At 36.0% G+C, this 15,485-nt stretch overlaps 1 protein-coding gene across 2 annotated transcripts in view; it reads right to left on the bottom strand.

The window, feature by feature from the left end:
* Positions 1-5,406: 5,406 nt before the first annotated feature.
* The window catches only part of spon1b (spondin 1b), a 77,261-nt gene continuing 67,182 nt past the window's right edge, over positions 5,407-15,485 (bottom strand). The window contains exons 12-16 of one of the 2 annotated variants that reach the window (XM_051884576.1): positions 12,131-12,301; positions 11,879-12,046; positions 10,394-10,558; positions 9,895-10,158; positions 5,407-6,864 (exon numbers count right to left, since the gene is read on the bottom strand). In XM_051884576.1, the coding sequence (XP_051740536.1) occupies positions 6,701-6,864; positions 9,895-10,158; positions 10,394-10,558; positions 11,879-12,046; positions 12,131-12,301 (932 nt within the window). In that variant the 3' untranslated portion in view covers positions 5,407-6,700. Of the gene's footprint in view, positions 6,868-9,894; positions 10,159-10,393; positions 10,559-11,878; positions 12,047-12,130; positions 12,302-15,485 lie in introns of both variants that reach the window. The other variant, XM_051884575.1, reaches the window with a different exon arrangement.

Here is a 15,485-nt window from a genome sequence, read left to right on the forward strand (position 1 = left end):
CTGTATTATGTAGAAGAGTATCGTGAGAAAGAGATCGAGTGAGCGAGTTTATTACCTGCATTCACATTTAGCGTTTTCCTTCAGGTCAGTCCTATGTTCATAATAAAAAATCTGTTTAAATGTCTGATGTATTATCTTGTCCTTTTAACAGTTAAGGGGTTTTCCCGTGACTGACAGCGCTAGTCAAAGCATGTCAGTTGCGTCTTGTTCCGTTTTCAAAACAATTCAGTCTTTTCAATATAAAAGTCTTCGCTACTGACTGACACACTCATAAAGACAGTCTTTGCTGCCATCTAATGGCGTAATAATGTAACTTCTGTTGCTCTTCAGGTCAGGGACTATTTTTTCCGGCGGAAGGAAGGCTTTTAGTGAAAGTTTACTTCATGGAAGTTGCATTGATACATATTTGTGGCTTTAATATTTGTATAGTGTGGTAACCATTTTATAAAAGCAATAAGGTACTCGAGGCTAGTGCTGTATCGTGAATAAGTCACGGCTGAAGGGGTTGCAGGCACTGCGTCGTGCCTAACAACGCCCTTCAGCCGTGACTTATTCATGATACAACACAGCCTCTTTTACCTTATTGCTTACAAATAAAATAATATGTTCATGAAGAACCAATTAAACTAGTCCACCAGATAGCTACAACAGTACACAGTATTGAAAAGCTTTGTGTAATGAACCAGTTAGATCACAAAGCACAAAGAGTCATCAGCTTACCGACTCACTGAACATAAACGTCAATGTTCATTCAATGTTCCTTTTGTAATTCTCAAGAGAAACTAAAACCAAAAGAGCCTGAATTCCCCTCACACATGATGGCAGAACATAAAACTGTCAGCATTGTTTTACTGGTCACTTTCATCACCGGTAAAGGCGCAAACATTCAAGGACATTTTGTGCAGCATACAAAGAAAAATCAACCTGAATAGTCAACATCTAACCATATATTTAAAGACAAAATCCACATCATTTCCCTTTTCGCTTTGGGCTGTTTGTGGCACTTATGAATTGCTTAAAAGTGGAATTACATTCTGTTGTTCTCAAGAGATTGAACGCCCTTCTATCCAACGTCTGAAAGATTAACATCTCAAATTCTCTTTTTGTGAAATGCGTTGTGACATTTGAAAACCCACAATACTAATTTTGCTATTCTCTATTCCTTGGAATTGAGCATTCACTTCACAAAAGGCTCCAGGAAACATCTTTTATGTACAGAATGTCTTTCTAAAATGTGTTTCATTGGTTACCAACATCTGAAAACCTCATACCCAGCACATTATTCTCTGCTTCATGGTCTTCCACAGTAGGACCATTATGTTCCCATGGTTTCCACCACCGGCAGTAACATGCTCTTTAAAGTTAGGGTCACAACCTCTGGAAAACCTTTAAGCAAAAACTGAATGTAGAGGAGGCAACTCTGAAAGAAATCAATGTCACTGAAAACCATGTAATGAATGTGTAGCATTTAACAATGTCAGACAACCTGAACTGACTCACCTTAAGAGACAATAGAGTGGACATTCTTCTCCTGACGTCATAGTGCATGATGTCAAAACATCTGTGAAGTCAAAGTATTGAGTGATTCATTAAACATGTAGGCTACAAATATAATTTCCCAAAAGTTCTGCTGTACTTCTAAAGTTGAGAATCTTATTCAGAACGTGTTTTGTTTCGCCGCAAGAAACAACAAATAGAGATGTTTACTCAGATGGTTGTTAAAGGGATAGTTCACCCAAAAATGAAATTTTCATCATTTACTCCAAACCTGTATAAATTTCTTTGTTCTGCTGAACACAAAGAAATATATTTGGAAGAATGTTTGTAATCTCGCCCCCTATTAGGGGCTTTCGCACCGAATAGTTCTAGGAACTCAGTTATAAGATGGTTCCCCGGGAACTAATTTCTCCTTCGGGCCATGTTCCTGGTTGCATTCGCACCAGGAATAGGAACTCTGAAGCGGCCGACAGGGGTGTCTTTAAGCGCGGCATTTACAAACGCTAAAAACCGGTGAATGGAGGATGCCGTGATCATAGCTCTGTTTGTTGTGTCGTGGGTATGCAAATGCATAATCTACATGCCTGAAAGAGCAAATAGTGGGGCTAAGAGACAAAATCTCCTATGACAACTTTCAGTATCGAGGCGGAAAAAAAGAACACAACCCTGCAGACAACAGATAAATGCCGTTATCGTTTTTTTCCATGTTCGTGAAGTAAATATGTTTACACAGCTTTTTAAAAATGCTGGGTGCCGGTGTTTGACATGCGTTTGACCAATCAACGTACACTTACGTCACTGATCATTCCTATAGTGCTGGTTTAAACCCCTATCTGAAGTAGGAGCTAATTTAGTTCCCCCAAAAGGAGGTCCTAGAACTAAAATGTTCTTAGTTCCTGAGGTGGGAACACGGCAAAATCCAGGTACTTCAGCCAATAGTTCTAGAAACTATGAAAAGGTTCCTCTGGTGTGAAAGCCCCTATTGACTACCATAGTAGGAAAAAAAAATACCATAGTTGTCAATGGAGGGCAAAATCTGCTTGGTTACAAACATTCTTCCAAATATATTCATCTGTATTCAGCAGAACAAAGAAATTTATTCAGGTTTGGAACAACTTGAGGGAGAATAAATGATGACAGAATTTTCATTTTTGGGTGAAAACATTTAGGGATGCTTTTGGAAGAAACAGCCCAGTATGACTAGTGTCCGTTTCCCATCAAATGACTCTCAAAAGCAGATTCTTTTTAGTGATTTAAAAACATACCACCGAAACCTACAAGAGTCGCACTTGTACTTTTGACTTCGGAAATGGAAAATAGGATCTTCCGACAAGAACATGAAGGCTAGCAAAAGAATTGTGCAATTTAATGAATCGCCTCGTCCGGACGATTCATTAATTGAACCTATCTTTGCAGACAGTGATTATTATTACAGTATATTATTTGCAATAGCCTATTGTAATACTTTTACAAAAATAAATAAATAAATAAATAATAATAATAAAATATATATATTTTTATATATACAGTTGCAAGAAAAAGTATGTGAACCACTTGCAGAATCTGTGAAAAAGAATTTTAACAAAATAAGAGAGATCATACAAAATGCATGTTATTTTTTATTTAGTACTGTCCTGAGTAAGATTTTTTACATAAAAGATGTTTACATATAATCCACAAGACAAAAAAAAAAGCTGAATTTATTAAAATAACCCCATTCATAAGTATGTGAACCATTGATTCTTAATACTGCGTGTGGTTACCTGGATGATCTATGACTGTTTTTTTGTTTTGTGATGGTTGTTTATGAGTCCGTTGTTTGTTCTGAGCAGTTAAACTGAGCTCTGTTCTTCAGAAAAAATCTCCAGGTCCTGCAGGTTCTCCAGTTTTCCAGCATTTTTTGCATATTTGAACCATTTACAGCAGTGACTGAATGATTTTGAGATCCGTCTTTTCACACTGAGGACAACTGAGGGACTCAAACACAACTTTTAAAAAAGGTTCAAACATTCACTGATGCTCCAGAAAAAAAAAACATGATGCATTAATAGACGGGGGGTGAAAACATTTGGAATTTGAAGATCAAGGTAAATTGTATTTAATTTGTCTTCCGGGAAACATGCAAGTATTTTCTGTTGCTTCCGAAGGGCAGTACTAAATGAAAAAAATGATATTCAAGCAAAATAAGAAAAATTCGGACCTCTTCATTCCTGTTCAAAAGTTTTCACACCCCGTCTCTTAATGCATCATGCTTCCTTCTGAAGCATCAGTGAATGTTTGAACCTTTTTTAATAGTTGTGTTTGAGTCCCTCAGTTGTCCTCCATGTGAAAAGATGGATCTCAAAATCATTCAGTCACTGTTGGAAAGGGTTCAAATATGCAAAAAATGCTGGAAAACTGAAGAATCTGCAGGACCTGGAGATTTTTTCTGAAGAACAGAGCTCAGTTTAACTGCTCAGAACAAACAAGGGACTCATGAACAACCATCACACAACAAACAAACAGTCGTAGATCATCCAGGTAACCACACACAGTATTAAGAATCAATGGTTCACAAACTTTTGAGCTGGGTCATTTTAATAAATACAGCTATTTTTTTTTGTCTTATGGATTATATGTAAACATCTTTAATGTAAAATATCTTAGGACAGTACGAAATAAAAAAAATAACATGCATTTTGTATGATCTCTCTTATTTTGTTAAAATTTTCAGATTCTGCAAGTGGTTCACATACTTTTTCTTGCAACTGTATTTTACCTGAAAGCTGCTGTTCACAACTAGGGCCTGTGTTTTTTGTCCCATAGAGTATGGCATTCTTTTACTGATAAACTAGACTAACTACTTTAAATCTTTGATTAGCTTGCAAATCAAGCAGGCCAACTGTGAAAACGTCACACAGTCGTATTAATATTCATATGGCAAACTTTCATTGTAGGATTCTTAAATCCACTGCCCGGTCGTTCTTTCATCCGCAAAATATAAGGCTTCAGCGCGTGTTACCATGACTACCAAGCTGCTGTGTTTGGCCCAGTTTAATTAATTTCTGTACTCAGTGCTAGCCGAGACATGATGCGTTCTAACAATAAATTGCTCCTATCATGTATAGGAAGAGAGGAAAATCTCCTGTGTTTGAAGTATAGTGCCTCTGGGCCGTTTACCCTCCACACTTGTCAAGCTAAATAACCTTGGAAGTTTTCATAAAAGGTTTAAAAGGGGCGCAGTGTAAAGTTCAAACCTAAATAAATGTATGATATGCGATCGCCGTGTAACAGCTCAGCACTTGAGCTCGACGCGTGCGCTTAATAGGCTACACTTCCGTAAAACGTATTACTTAAAATTACACATCCTTGCTTGATTGAGCCATCAAACTATTTTAGGCAGCTATCCATGGCTACAAACTACTTTAGTCCAGTAAAAAAAAACTCAGACTCGATATAAAATGCTAAGCTAAGAAAAGATATAACCTACACAGAAAGTCGTCTTTGATATTCAAAACATATATACAATACTAGTGTAATATTAATGATGTTCCGAACCAACATGACTTTCTTTCGTCTGTGAAACACAATAAACGAAAACGTTAGTCATAAGGACAGATTCAGTGAAAAAAGATACAATGAATGTGAATAGTGACAGATCCCCAATTCTGCCCAACAACATGAGGGTGATAAATTATGACAGAATTTTCATTTTTGGCTGACCTATTCCTCATCCTGCAGCAGAGTTCGTCGAGAAACTGAAGTGTAAACGCACGACGCCACTTGGTGACGAACTGTGGCATTTACGGCATAATTATGTAGAGCAACTTCAGTCTCTGTCTCCTCCTAGTGGTTACACGAAAGAACTGTCCTAGATCAGCAAAGAATATGTTAATTAAAAATGATTTTTTCAATAAGAAATCCAAAACATGTAGTCACATAAACTTTTATTGTAAAGATTTATTCCAAAATAGCAGAATATTGCAGAGGAAGGGATGAGTGAAAAGACAAAAAGAGGGGAGAGAGAGTGTGTGTGTGTGTGTGTGTGTGTGTGTGTGTGTGTGTGTGTGTGTGTGTGTGTGTGAGAGAGAGAGAGAAATGAAAATCCACACTTGACTTTGGCAAGACTTTTTGAAGCTAAATATACCAAAATTCCACAATAAAAGTAAGAAAATGTCTAATTTAAATGCCTTCTGTCCTTACAGATGAGTTAATATTTCACATTAGCCTCTTATACATCTAATAATGCAATGAAAAGTCACAATCTATTTTCAACTCCAAGTTAATATATAACAATTTATAAAATAAATCCGAAAAATGTTGAATGGTTATGCTTACCTGTGCTTTTTAGTTCAGGAATACAATGTTAAACTATCCATAAGCCATCCAATGCATCTCCCCAAGCCTGTATTGACCTGGATTTTTGATAAGTCGAGAAAAAAAATCCACCGTCCTCACCAAACACTTTCTGTCTGAATCAATTGGGCATCGACTGTGGGTGACCCACCTTGATATCGCTCAATATTGGTGGCCTTGGATTAGAAACTGAAATGCTGGCCATAAACTCCATGTTTTCCTTTACAAACTAATATGAGATTTCATCCAAATGCTTTATTGGATGCAGAAAACCATGGCTGCGTCTGAAATCACATACTCTCCTAAGTAGGTCCTTATTTTGAACAAGTACACTCTTCAAAATAAAGGTACCAAATAGGTGTTTTTGCAGCAATGCCATAGAAGAACCATTTTTAGTTCCCAAAATTCGGAATACTTCTTTTGTCGAATACTGTTTTTCACCTACTATATAGTAGGGAAGTATGCAATTTCGGATGCAGCCCGTGTTTTTTTTTTTTTTTTTTACAGGAATGCTACATATCTGTTTTGACATCTGACCTTTACCCAAAAAGAAGGTGGTTGTGCATAATGAATGAAAGGAAAATGAAATTATTGTTAAAAAAGAATGATGTTTTAGTGAAGTGTCAGTTATACATTGATACAGTATATACGCCTGCTAAGAAGGCATCTAAAACTAATCACGGATAACAGGCCTGGTCCACGTTGTGTGTTACTCTAAAATCCTACAAGCTGTAATTGGAACACACATCCCTCGCCAGTCCCACTTCTGGAAATCCTGGGTTAAAACTACGCTGTTTCTGCCCTATTCAGCCTCTTTAAGGCCGAGTCTGTGTGTGTGTGTGTGTATTACAGTGATAGAGAGTCTCTTCTAGCACGGGTGCACGTTGCACGCGCGAATCTCCCTCTTGTTTTTGCAGTTGTTGGGCTGTGAGGATTTGCCTTTCTTCTTTACGTTCATCACGCGTTCTTGGACCCCCCCGCCGCACGACTTGGTACACTCCGTCCAGCTGGACCACGGGCGTATCGGACAGGCTGCTGGAAGAGAGTAAAAGAAAATCAAGGTGGGGTTTTGAGCAAGGGCCCTTAACTGATAACTGTCAGTGTCCCGGTAGCAGAACACTTGATTTATTGCCTTTCCCCCCCCCATCACCAGTGTTGGAGGTAACGCATTACAAGTAACTTGAGTTATATAATCAGATTACTTTTTTCAAGTAACTAGTAAAGTAACACATTACTTTTTAAATTTACAACATTAAACTTTTTTACAAAAATAGAACTTTTTTTTGTTATTAAAACAAACAAAGAGCCCAGCCCAGATGGGAAAAAGTAACGCAAAAGTAACGTAATGCATTACTTTCCATAAAAGTAACTAACGCAATTAGTTACTTTTTTTAGGGAGCAAAGCAATATTGTAATGCATTACTTTTAAAAGTAACTTTCCCCTACACTGCCTATCACATAATTTAAGGGGCTTTCGCATCGAATAGTTGTAGATACTTAGTTATAGGAACTAGCCACTAGGATAGTTCCCCAAGAACTAATTTCTCTCCCGGGCCATGTTCCTGGTTGCATTCGCACTGGGAATAGTAACTCTGAAGCGGCATCTTTAAGCACGGCATTTACAAACACTAAAAACCGGTGGATGGAGGATGCCGTAATAGGAGTTGTGTGTCGTGAGTTTCGTGATAACAGAGATGGAATGTAAACGCATAATTTACGTGACTGAAAGAGCAAAAAGTGGGGCTAAGAGATGAAATCTCCTACAACAACTTTCAGTTTTATATTTCATCGAGGCGGAGAAAAGAACACAACCCTGCAGACAACAGGTAAATGCCGTTATTGCTGTTTTCCCATGTTTGTGAAGTAAATATGTTTACACGGCTTTTTAAAAATGCTGGGTGCCGGTGTTTGACATGCGTTTGACCAATCAACGTACACTTACGTCACTGATCATTCCTATAGTGCTGGTTTAGACCCTACTCTGAAGTAGGAGCTAATTTAGTTCCCCCAAAAGGAGTTCCTATAACTAAAATCGTTCCTAGTTCCTGCAGTGCGAACACGGCAAAATCCAGGTACTTCAGCCAATAGTTGAAAAGTATTACTTCGCAACAGGAAAACGCATCCTAAAAATTTCAGTGGAGTGTGAGTGTCACCTGGTGTCATTTTTGGTGTAGCGCCTAAACAGAATGTCACAGCAACCTCAATTATTTTTGTGATATCAACTTCAAATTTGGAATACAACTTGGTAAGACATTTTCTAGCAATTATAGAGTCCGAATTGTTTTGTAAAATATATATTTTGTATTAAATACAAAATGATTAGTGCAGTATATTTGCTTTAAAGCAAACAAACTTCTTTAACCTTTTTGCACTTTCATTTTTTGAAGTGCTTTGATTTCAGCAATAATGAAGTTCTTTTTTAAAGAGACCAATTTTAGGTCTGAATTCCAAAGCATTCATAAACTGCAACCATTAGTTTGGATAGTGCATTTTCAAGTCTATGCCCAGAGAGGTGGGTGGCGGGTATCAAGAGCGCTTAACTTCCTCTTGAGAAGGTGGCGACCAAAATAAAGTGTCAAGAATGAAGATTACCAGTGTCCTCCACAGATGATGGGGACAGCACAGTTAAAGGTGATGTATGAGTGTGTGTGTGTGTAAGAAATAAGCAGCAAGACCAGAGAGACTTCCCTTGTACAATGAGCCTGGGACATCCTCTACATCACCATCTGTGGCCGTACTGAATCACTTCATCATATGCTGACAATATGACGTGTGTGCGTGTATGTATGTGTGCGTGTGTGTGTGTGTAAGAGATGCTCCAGCTCAGAGAGAGTGGCAGAGCTTTACAAGATGTGATGTATTGATTGCTGTACGTAGGAGCAATACAGAGGATTTAAAGGGAGCTTGGGAGAACAATTTGATCAATAACAAAAATATTAGCTCTGTTTCAAAACATAGTAACCTGCATTAATGCCTACATATGGCATTTTAAGATAGATCCTATTTGTCATGGCACCTCATAAGTGACTGATTTGGAACATTGTACTAATATCATTGGGGTGAATACGTTTTTTTTTTTTTTTTAATTAATACTTTCATTATTCAGCAATGTGCATTAAATTGATCAAAAGTGACAGTAAAGACATTTATATTGTTACAAAAGATTTCTATTTCAAATAAATGCTGATCTTTTGAACTTTCTATTAATCAAAGAATCCTGAAAAAAAGTATCACAGTTTGCACAAAAATACTACCCACAACACATTAATAATAAGAAGAAATGTTTTTTGATTAAATCAGCATATTAGAATGATTTCTAGGATCATGTGACACTGAAGACTGGAGTAATGATGCTGAAAATATATTAAAATGTAATATTTAATTTTAAATTCTAATAATATTTACAAAATTATTGTGCATTATTATTTCTCTGCCTTTTGGAACAGGTCTTTGTGTTGAGAGCGCACTTGTGATACCTTAAAATACTGACTCTGTAGGCAGCTTACTAGGTTTTGGAACAGAGCAATTACCAGTTTCCAGGAACAATATACAAATGAAATAAACGTATAGTTAAGAGGGCAACGAGAAATTATATTTTCAACTCATTTTACTACCATAATGAAACATATTTCTGTGCAAAATGGAATATTCAAATGAGAAAAAAAAATTAGGTCGAGACTTGATTTTATTCGTTAGGAATTGATTAGATTAGAAAAAAATGGGCATTTCATTTCATCTTGACGTATCCATATGGTAACTTTAAAAACAAAACTTATTTGAAAATGAGATGGGACAAAAACAATTTTTCAATACGTTTGATCATAAAACTTGCTTTTGCATGCAAAACTTTGGCATTCCCCAGAGAAACTCTGTGTTCACTTGCAAAAGCATTGAAATACAGTTTTTCTACCCACCTCATATCAGCTATTAGCACTTCAGGTTGACTTTAAAGTCAGATTCAGTTGCACAATCTATGTGCAATTAACACAAATCCTGCTTCCAGGAACGTTCTGTTGACAGAGAGCTAAATTTGCAACAAGTAAATACTAAATAATTCCGGACCTGTGCTCTCCTCAGCCACAGACTCCCTGCTCTGTTTTGCTCTCCTCCTGTCTGAAGCCTCCTGTCTCTTCCTCTTGTCGCTGGCGCGGGATCCTCTTGTGCACTTGCGGATCTTGCATTTCTTCCTCTGGACCGTCTCGGGGCAGGGCAGGCCACCGAACTGAGGCTCTAGCTTGACCATTCGTGAGCGGATCATGTGACCCTTCCCGCAAGACTTATTGCACTCGGACCACCCTGACCACTCTGACAGCATGCAGTCCGTGGCTGGAAGAGGAACGGAATGAATTCAAAAGGCAGCATTTCACCAATCTGTGTATTTCTGTGCATGTACTTAGCTACTGTATGGGGACAATTTTGTGTTTTAAATATTACAAACTCTCCCTTTGGGGACGTCTTTAATTGGCAAATCGAATTAGCTTTACATGAAAACGAAGTCTTTGGTATGTCCCCATTTGGATAGCAAGTAAAAAAAAGATGTGTGTGTGTGTGTGTTACTCACGGCATTCAGGATGCATGCACTTTTCAACCTGCTCGAGCTCATCTGGGCACAGGCTGGGCTCTACGGGCGTCTTTAGCATGCGCTGACGGGAACGCATGCCCACACCGCAGGACACACTGCATTCTCCCCAGTCTGACCACGGAGACAGCATACACACCACTGCGTCTACACACACACGGTTAATTAATACAGTGTTACGCAAGTTATCAATAGTTTTTTTTATATTTTTATTAGTGCTGTCAATCAATTAAAATGTTTTACTAATTAACTGCACCTAACAAGTTTTTAATATATTTTTATATTGTAATAATTTCACATTTAATCCCCAAATTAAAATAGAAACAACAAAGACAGTATATTTTAAAACTGCAGTCCGTAAGTTTTGCCTCTTTGTCGCCATCTCTGTTTGAAACCTGCAATTGCATTTATTTGCGGAATTATCTTTACGTGGGTTGTGCATCGGCACGGCTCCTTAACGCGGATGAATCTAATGTTTGATGTCAGTCACCACACCGATAGATACTGTACTTCGGAATCACAGATTGTAGTCTTGGAAGTATGACCAAAATAAGAATTTTCAAAAAAGCGTTAATTTTGACAGCGCTAATTTTTATAAATATTTTAAAGTATATTAAATATATTTTAGAGCTATTTTACATTTTTATTGTATAGCCAAAGAAATTATATTTAAAATATTTCTAAAACTAAGAGCATTCAAACCAAAACTTTGCCATGATGCTTACTTTTTCTCACCTACTATAGATCAATCATATTTAAGTAAAAAACAATTATAATTTCGCCAGTTACATTTACTAGTCAGAAAAATTATTATTATTATTGTTGTTGTGGTTGTTAAATTATACAATATTATAATTAACATCAAATCTAATATTTAATATGTAAAGTGAATGAATGAATGAATGAATCATCTTTCCGATCTGTTGTATTGCTTTTGTCCCAATTTAACATAGTTAAATCTACTATTTATTATATTTTATTTATGATTACTTATTATAATATTTATTCATTATTATTTATATATAATATTGCAATGGCAAACTGAATTACTGTTCAGTTTGAAGCATCAACTGTTACAAGTTAAAACTAAAATATACAGCTTATTCTATGTACAAATCTGACTTATTGATTATTGTATGAATTAAAGTCCTATTATGTGACTGTGCATTACTTTACAGAGAATTTACAACCTGCTATATCTTGCCTTAAGAAGAAATGGTGCAGCCAAATGAAGTACTGACTTAACGACGAGTCGTTTCTTGAGGCCTCAATTTAAATGAGACTTTATGAACGGCTGGTGCAGCCCGACTCGGGGCAAGTGACAAGCAGGTCTAATTAGAAATCGACTAGCACCAAAGAGGAATTCTGGTAATGAATCAAGCCTGGCGAAGCAGGGCATCTTGCCTGGCCCATGAGAGGTTGTTGGATTGAGTTGACTGAATTGACATTTCGTGGCTTCATACTTACTGCACTCAGGCATCATGCACTTCTCTGCCTCCGCCAGCTGCGCTTGACAGGGCGAGCCATCCGAGGCTTCCATCTTCATCATGCGCTCTCTCCTCCTCATCCCCACTCCACAGCTCACGCTGCAGGGCTCCCACTCACCCCACTCGGTCACCACACAGCTACTGGGTGCTAAAACGCACACGTGTCTAGTTATTAGTTATTTGACACTGAATGTTCATAAAAACATGAACACAACATATATGTATAACTTACAACAGTCCTCGTTGACCACACACTTCTCGGTCTCCTCGGTTGGTAGTGTACAGCTGGAGCCGTCCTCTGGGAACTGCTTGACATATCTCTCTCTGGATCTCATGCCCATGCCACAGGAGGCGCTGCACGGAGACCAGCTGATCCACTCTGACATCATACATGTGGACGCCTCTAGAGAACAGAACGCAGTCATATGCTAGTGAGGTACTGTATGTCACAAAACTTTCTCAAATGTATACTCTGAGATCTGGTGATGAATGGACACATTTGACTGAATTTACACATGGACACATTTGACTAACTTTAAAAAGCTTTCGATTCTAAAATTTATGCTTTAATGTTTTAAATTTATTTTGTGGACAATGAGTTCCTTTACAAAAATATATTTGTAATTTAATTGTTTTTACATGGATGAGCCAAACATACAGTACATGCATACTTCAATACTGTTTAAAATGCATCTCAGGATGAACCTCATGAAGTGAGCTGAGAGAATATGCTATAAATTATATGTATGTGGCAAGTTAGCAACAGGCTAATAAACTAAATTACTTGTCAACAAATGTGTTTTATAATAATAATAATTTTTATTATTACATTATACACAAAACATTTGATGTTAAATAGTAGTAATAATAATAATAAACTCTATCACTGTGTCAGGAAAAATCTTTATTGTGGTTATTTTTATTAAATTATACAATATACATCAAATTTAATGTTTAATGTGTATAATTTGATAATAATAATAAACTATATTATTTGCCACATTTGTTTATTGTGTTTATTGTGTAATAATAATAATAAATTATGCAATATTATAATTAACAACCAATTTAATATTTAATGTGCAGGATGTAATAATATACTTAGCCTATTAAGTTTGCAATATAGCAATATACTATATTGTCAGAAAAATTGTTTATTGTAATTTTTATTATTATTATCATCTTAGTCTATTAAGTAATAGGGTAATGAACAGTATTGTCAGAAAAATTGTTTATTATATTTTTTATTATTATTATTAAATTGTACAATATTATAATTAACGTCAAATTTAATATTTAATGTGTAGAATTTAATAATAACAATAATAATTAACTATAGTATTTGCCACAAATTTGATTGTTGCGATTATTATTATTATTACTACTACTAATACATTATACAATATTATAATTAACATCAAATTTAATATCTAATGTGTAGAATCTAATAATAATATACTTAGTCTATTAAGTAATAGGGTAATGAACAATATTATCAGAAAAATAGTTTATTATAATTTTTACATTATTATTATTAAATTATACAATATTATAATTAACATCAAAAGTAATATTTAATGTGTAGAATGTAATAATAATAATTAACCATATTGTGATTATTATTAAAGTTTACAATATTATAATCAACATCAAATGTAATAATTAATGTGCAGAATTTAATAATAATATTTATTATATGTGACCATGGACCACAAAACCAAAATTTTGAAAACTGAGATTTATACATCATCTGAAAGCTGAATAAATAACCTTTGTTAGTATAGGACAATATTTGGCCGACACAACTATCTGAAAATCTGGAATCTGAGGGTGCAAAAAAAAAATCAAAATATTGAGAAAATTGCCTTTAAAGTTGTCCAAATGAAGTCCTCAGCAATGCATATCAACTCACAAAAATACATTTTTGCTATATTTACGGTAGGAAATTTACAAAACATCTTCATGGAACATGATCTTTACTTAATATCCTAATGATTTTTGGCATAAAAGAAAAATCAATAATTTTGACCCATACAATCTATTGTTGGCTATTGCTACAAATATACCCGTGCGACTTAAGTGCGTCCAGGGTCACATATTATTAATATACTTGTTAATAATAGGACTATTAATAATAATTTAGGTATTGAAAACTGGTGTCTTTGATATTGCTGGCCATGCCTTACAAACAGCCCACGTTTTTATTTTATTATGATAAGGAAAAAAAACATGTAAGATATTCACTCTTCACTATATACAACAATATGATGCAGTAACCTGCTCCTATAATCCTCTTTCTTTATGCATGACGGACTGTAAGACTACAATCCTCCTTCAATGCTGCCGTGCTCTACAGTTCATCTTTCATATCGTCCACCTTTCTCCCCTTATAGTGCTGACAGATGTGATCAAATTGACCGATCCAGCCATGCTTTATCTCACCTCAGCCGTTCCAATTATCTCTAAGGCAGAGCTTGTAAATAGATTTGTTATCAGACGGGATGGATGAACTTGGGGCGACTCTCCATAGATTTGTCTCCAGTGCAGAATTGCAGACCCCATTTGGGACGAGCAGCGAGCACTACCTAATAAAGCAGAACTAAGTGAATCATTAATAAGAGCTGTAAATAAACGTGGCCCTGATGGGGCCCCCAGAGGCCCCAGTGCCGGCCTGTCAACGGGATGGTGGATTATCAATCAATGCAAGCCCTTAACGGCCTATTAATTAAAAACAAAGGAGAGTCTATGGAAAGCAATTCTGGTTCTATTAATCAATAGCGAGCACTGGCGAGAAACAACAGCCTTCAGCGTCTTTAAAAGCCTCACGTCAGGGTTGACAGGATGAAGACGTGATGTGGAAAAACAGACAGATCAGAGGATGGAGAGGTACAGATGAGGTAGACGGATGGGTTGATGTAGATACATTGACAGTCAGAGGAAAAAAAAGAGAGAAAATCACCATCAAGCCAGCTGGCGAGACAGAGCGACAGATAAAAAACATCACAGGTGCTGCACAACTTGGTCTAAGAATCTTATTGTGGTTATTTTTGCTTAGTGATATTGCGATTTGAACTGCAATATGTTAGAACATCTCACATTTTTGTTTGATATCAAGATTAAAAGAACAAGAATAACTCAAACTATAACAGCAGCTCTCATGTGGAACAGCAAAAACTACAAACTATGCCTTTTGTCTTAAAGTTAAAATATGTTTTGCACAACAAAAAGTTCTGCTGCTAATAGAAAAAGTTAGTCTTGAAGGACAGCCATGCTTGTTCTCTTTAAAAGTATTAAATACAGACCTTTTTTAGTTGACCCAAAAATGGACTTCAAAACAATCTGGTTCTCATTGCATTCACATTGTACTTCAAAGTGGACTCAGACCTATTTTTGGTCCATTTTAATTGTGATCATTTTCTTTCAGATTGAACTCTGTCCACTTGAACATCATATTATTTTTGCATATTATTACTACTACTCATATTCATAGTTGTTAAATTAGATATTTTAAAACATTCTAAAACTACAATATTTTTATACAATAGTACATCATATTATATTAAACACACACACACATATATATATAT

This window comes from Ctenopharyngodon idella, chromosome 24, assembly GCF_019924925.1.
Source record: "Ctenopharyngodon idella isolate HZGC_01 chromosome 24, HZGC01, whole genome shotgun sequence".
NCBI lineage: Eukaryota > Metazoa > Chordata > Actinopteri > Cypriniformes > Xenocyprididae > Ctenopharyngodon > Ctenopharyngodon idella.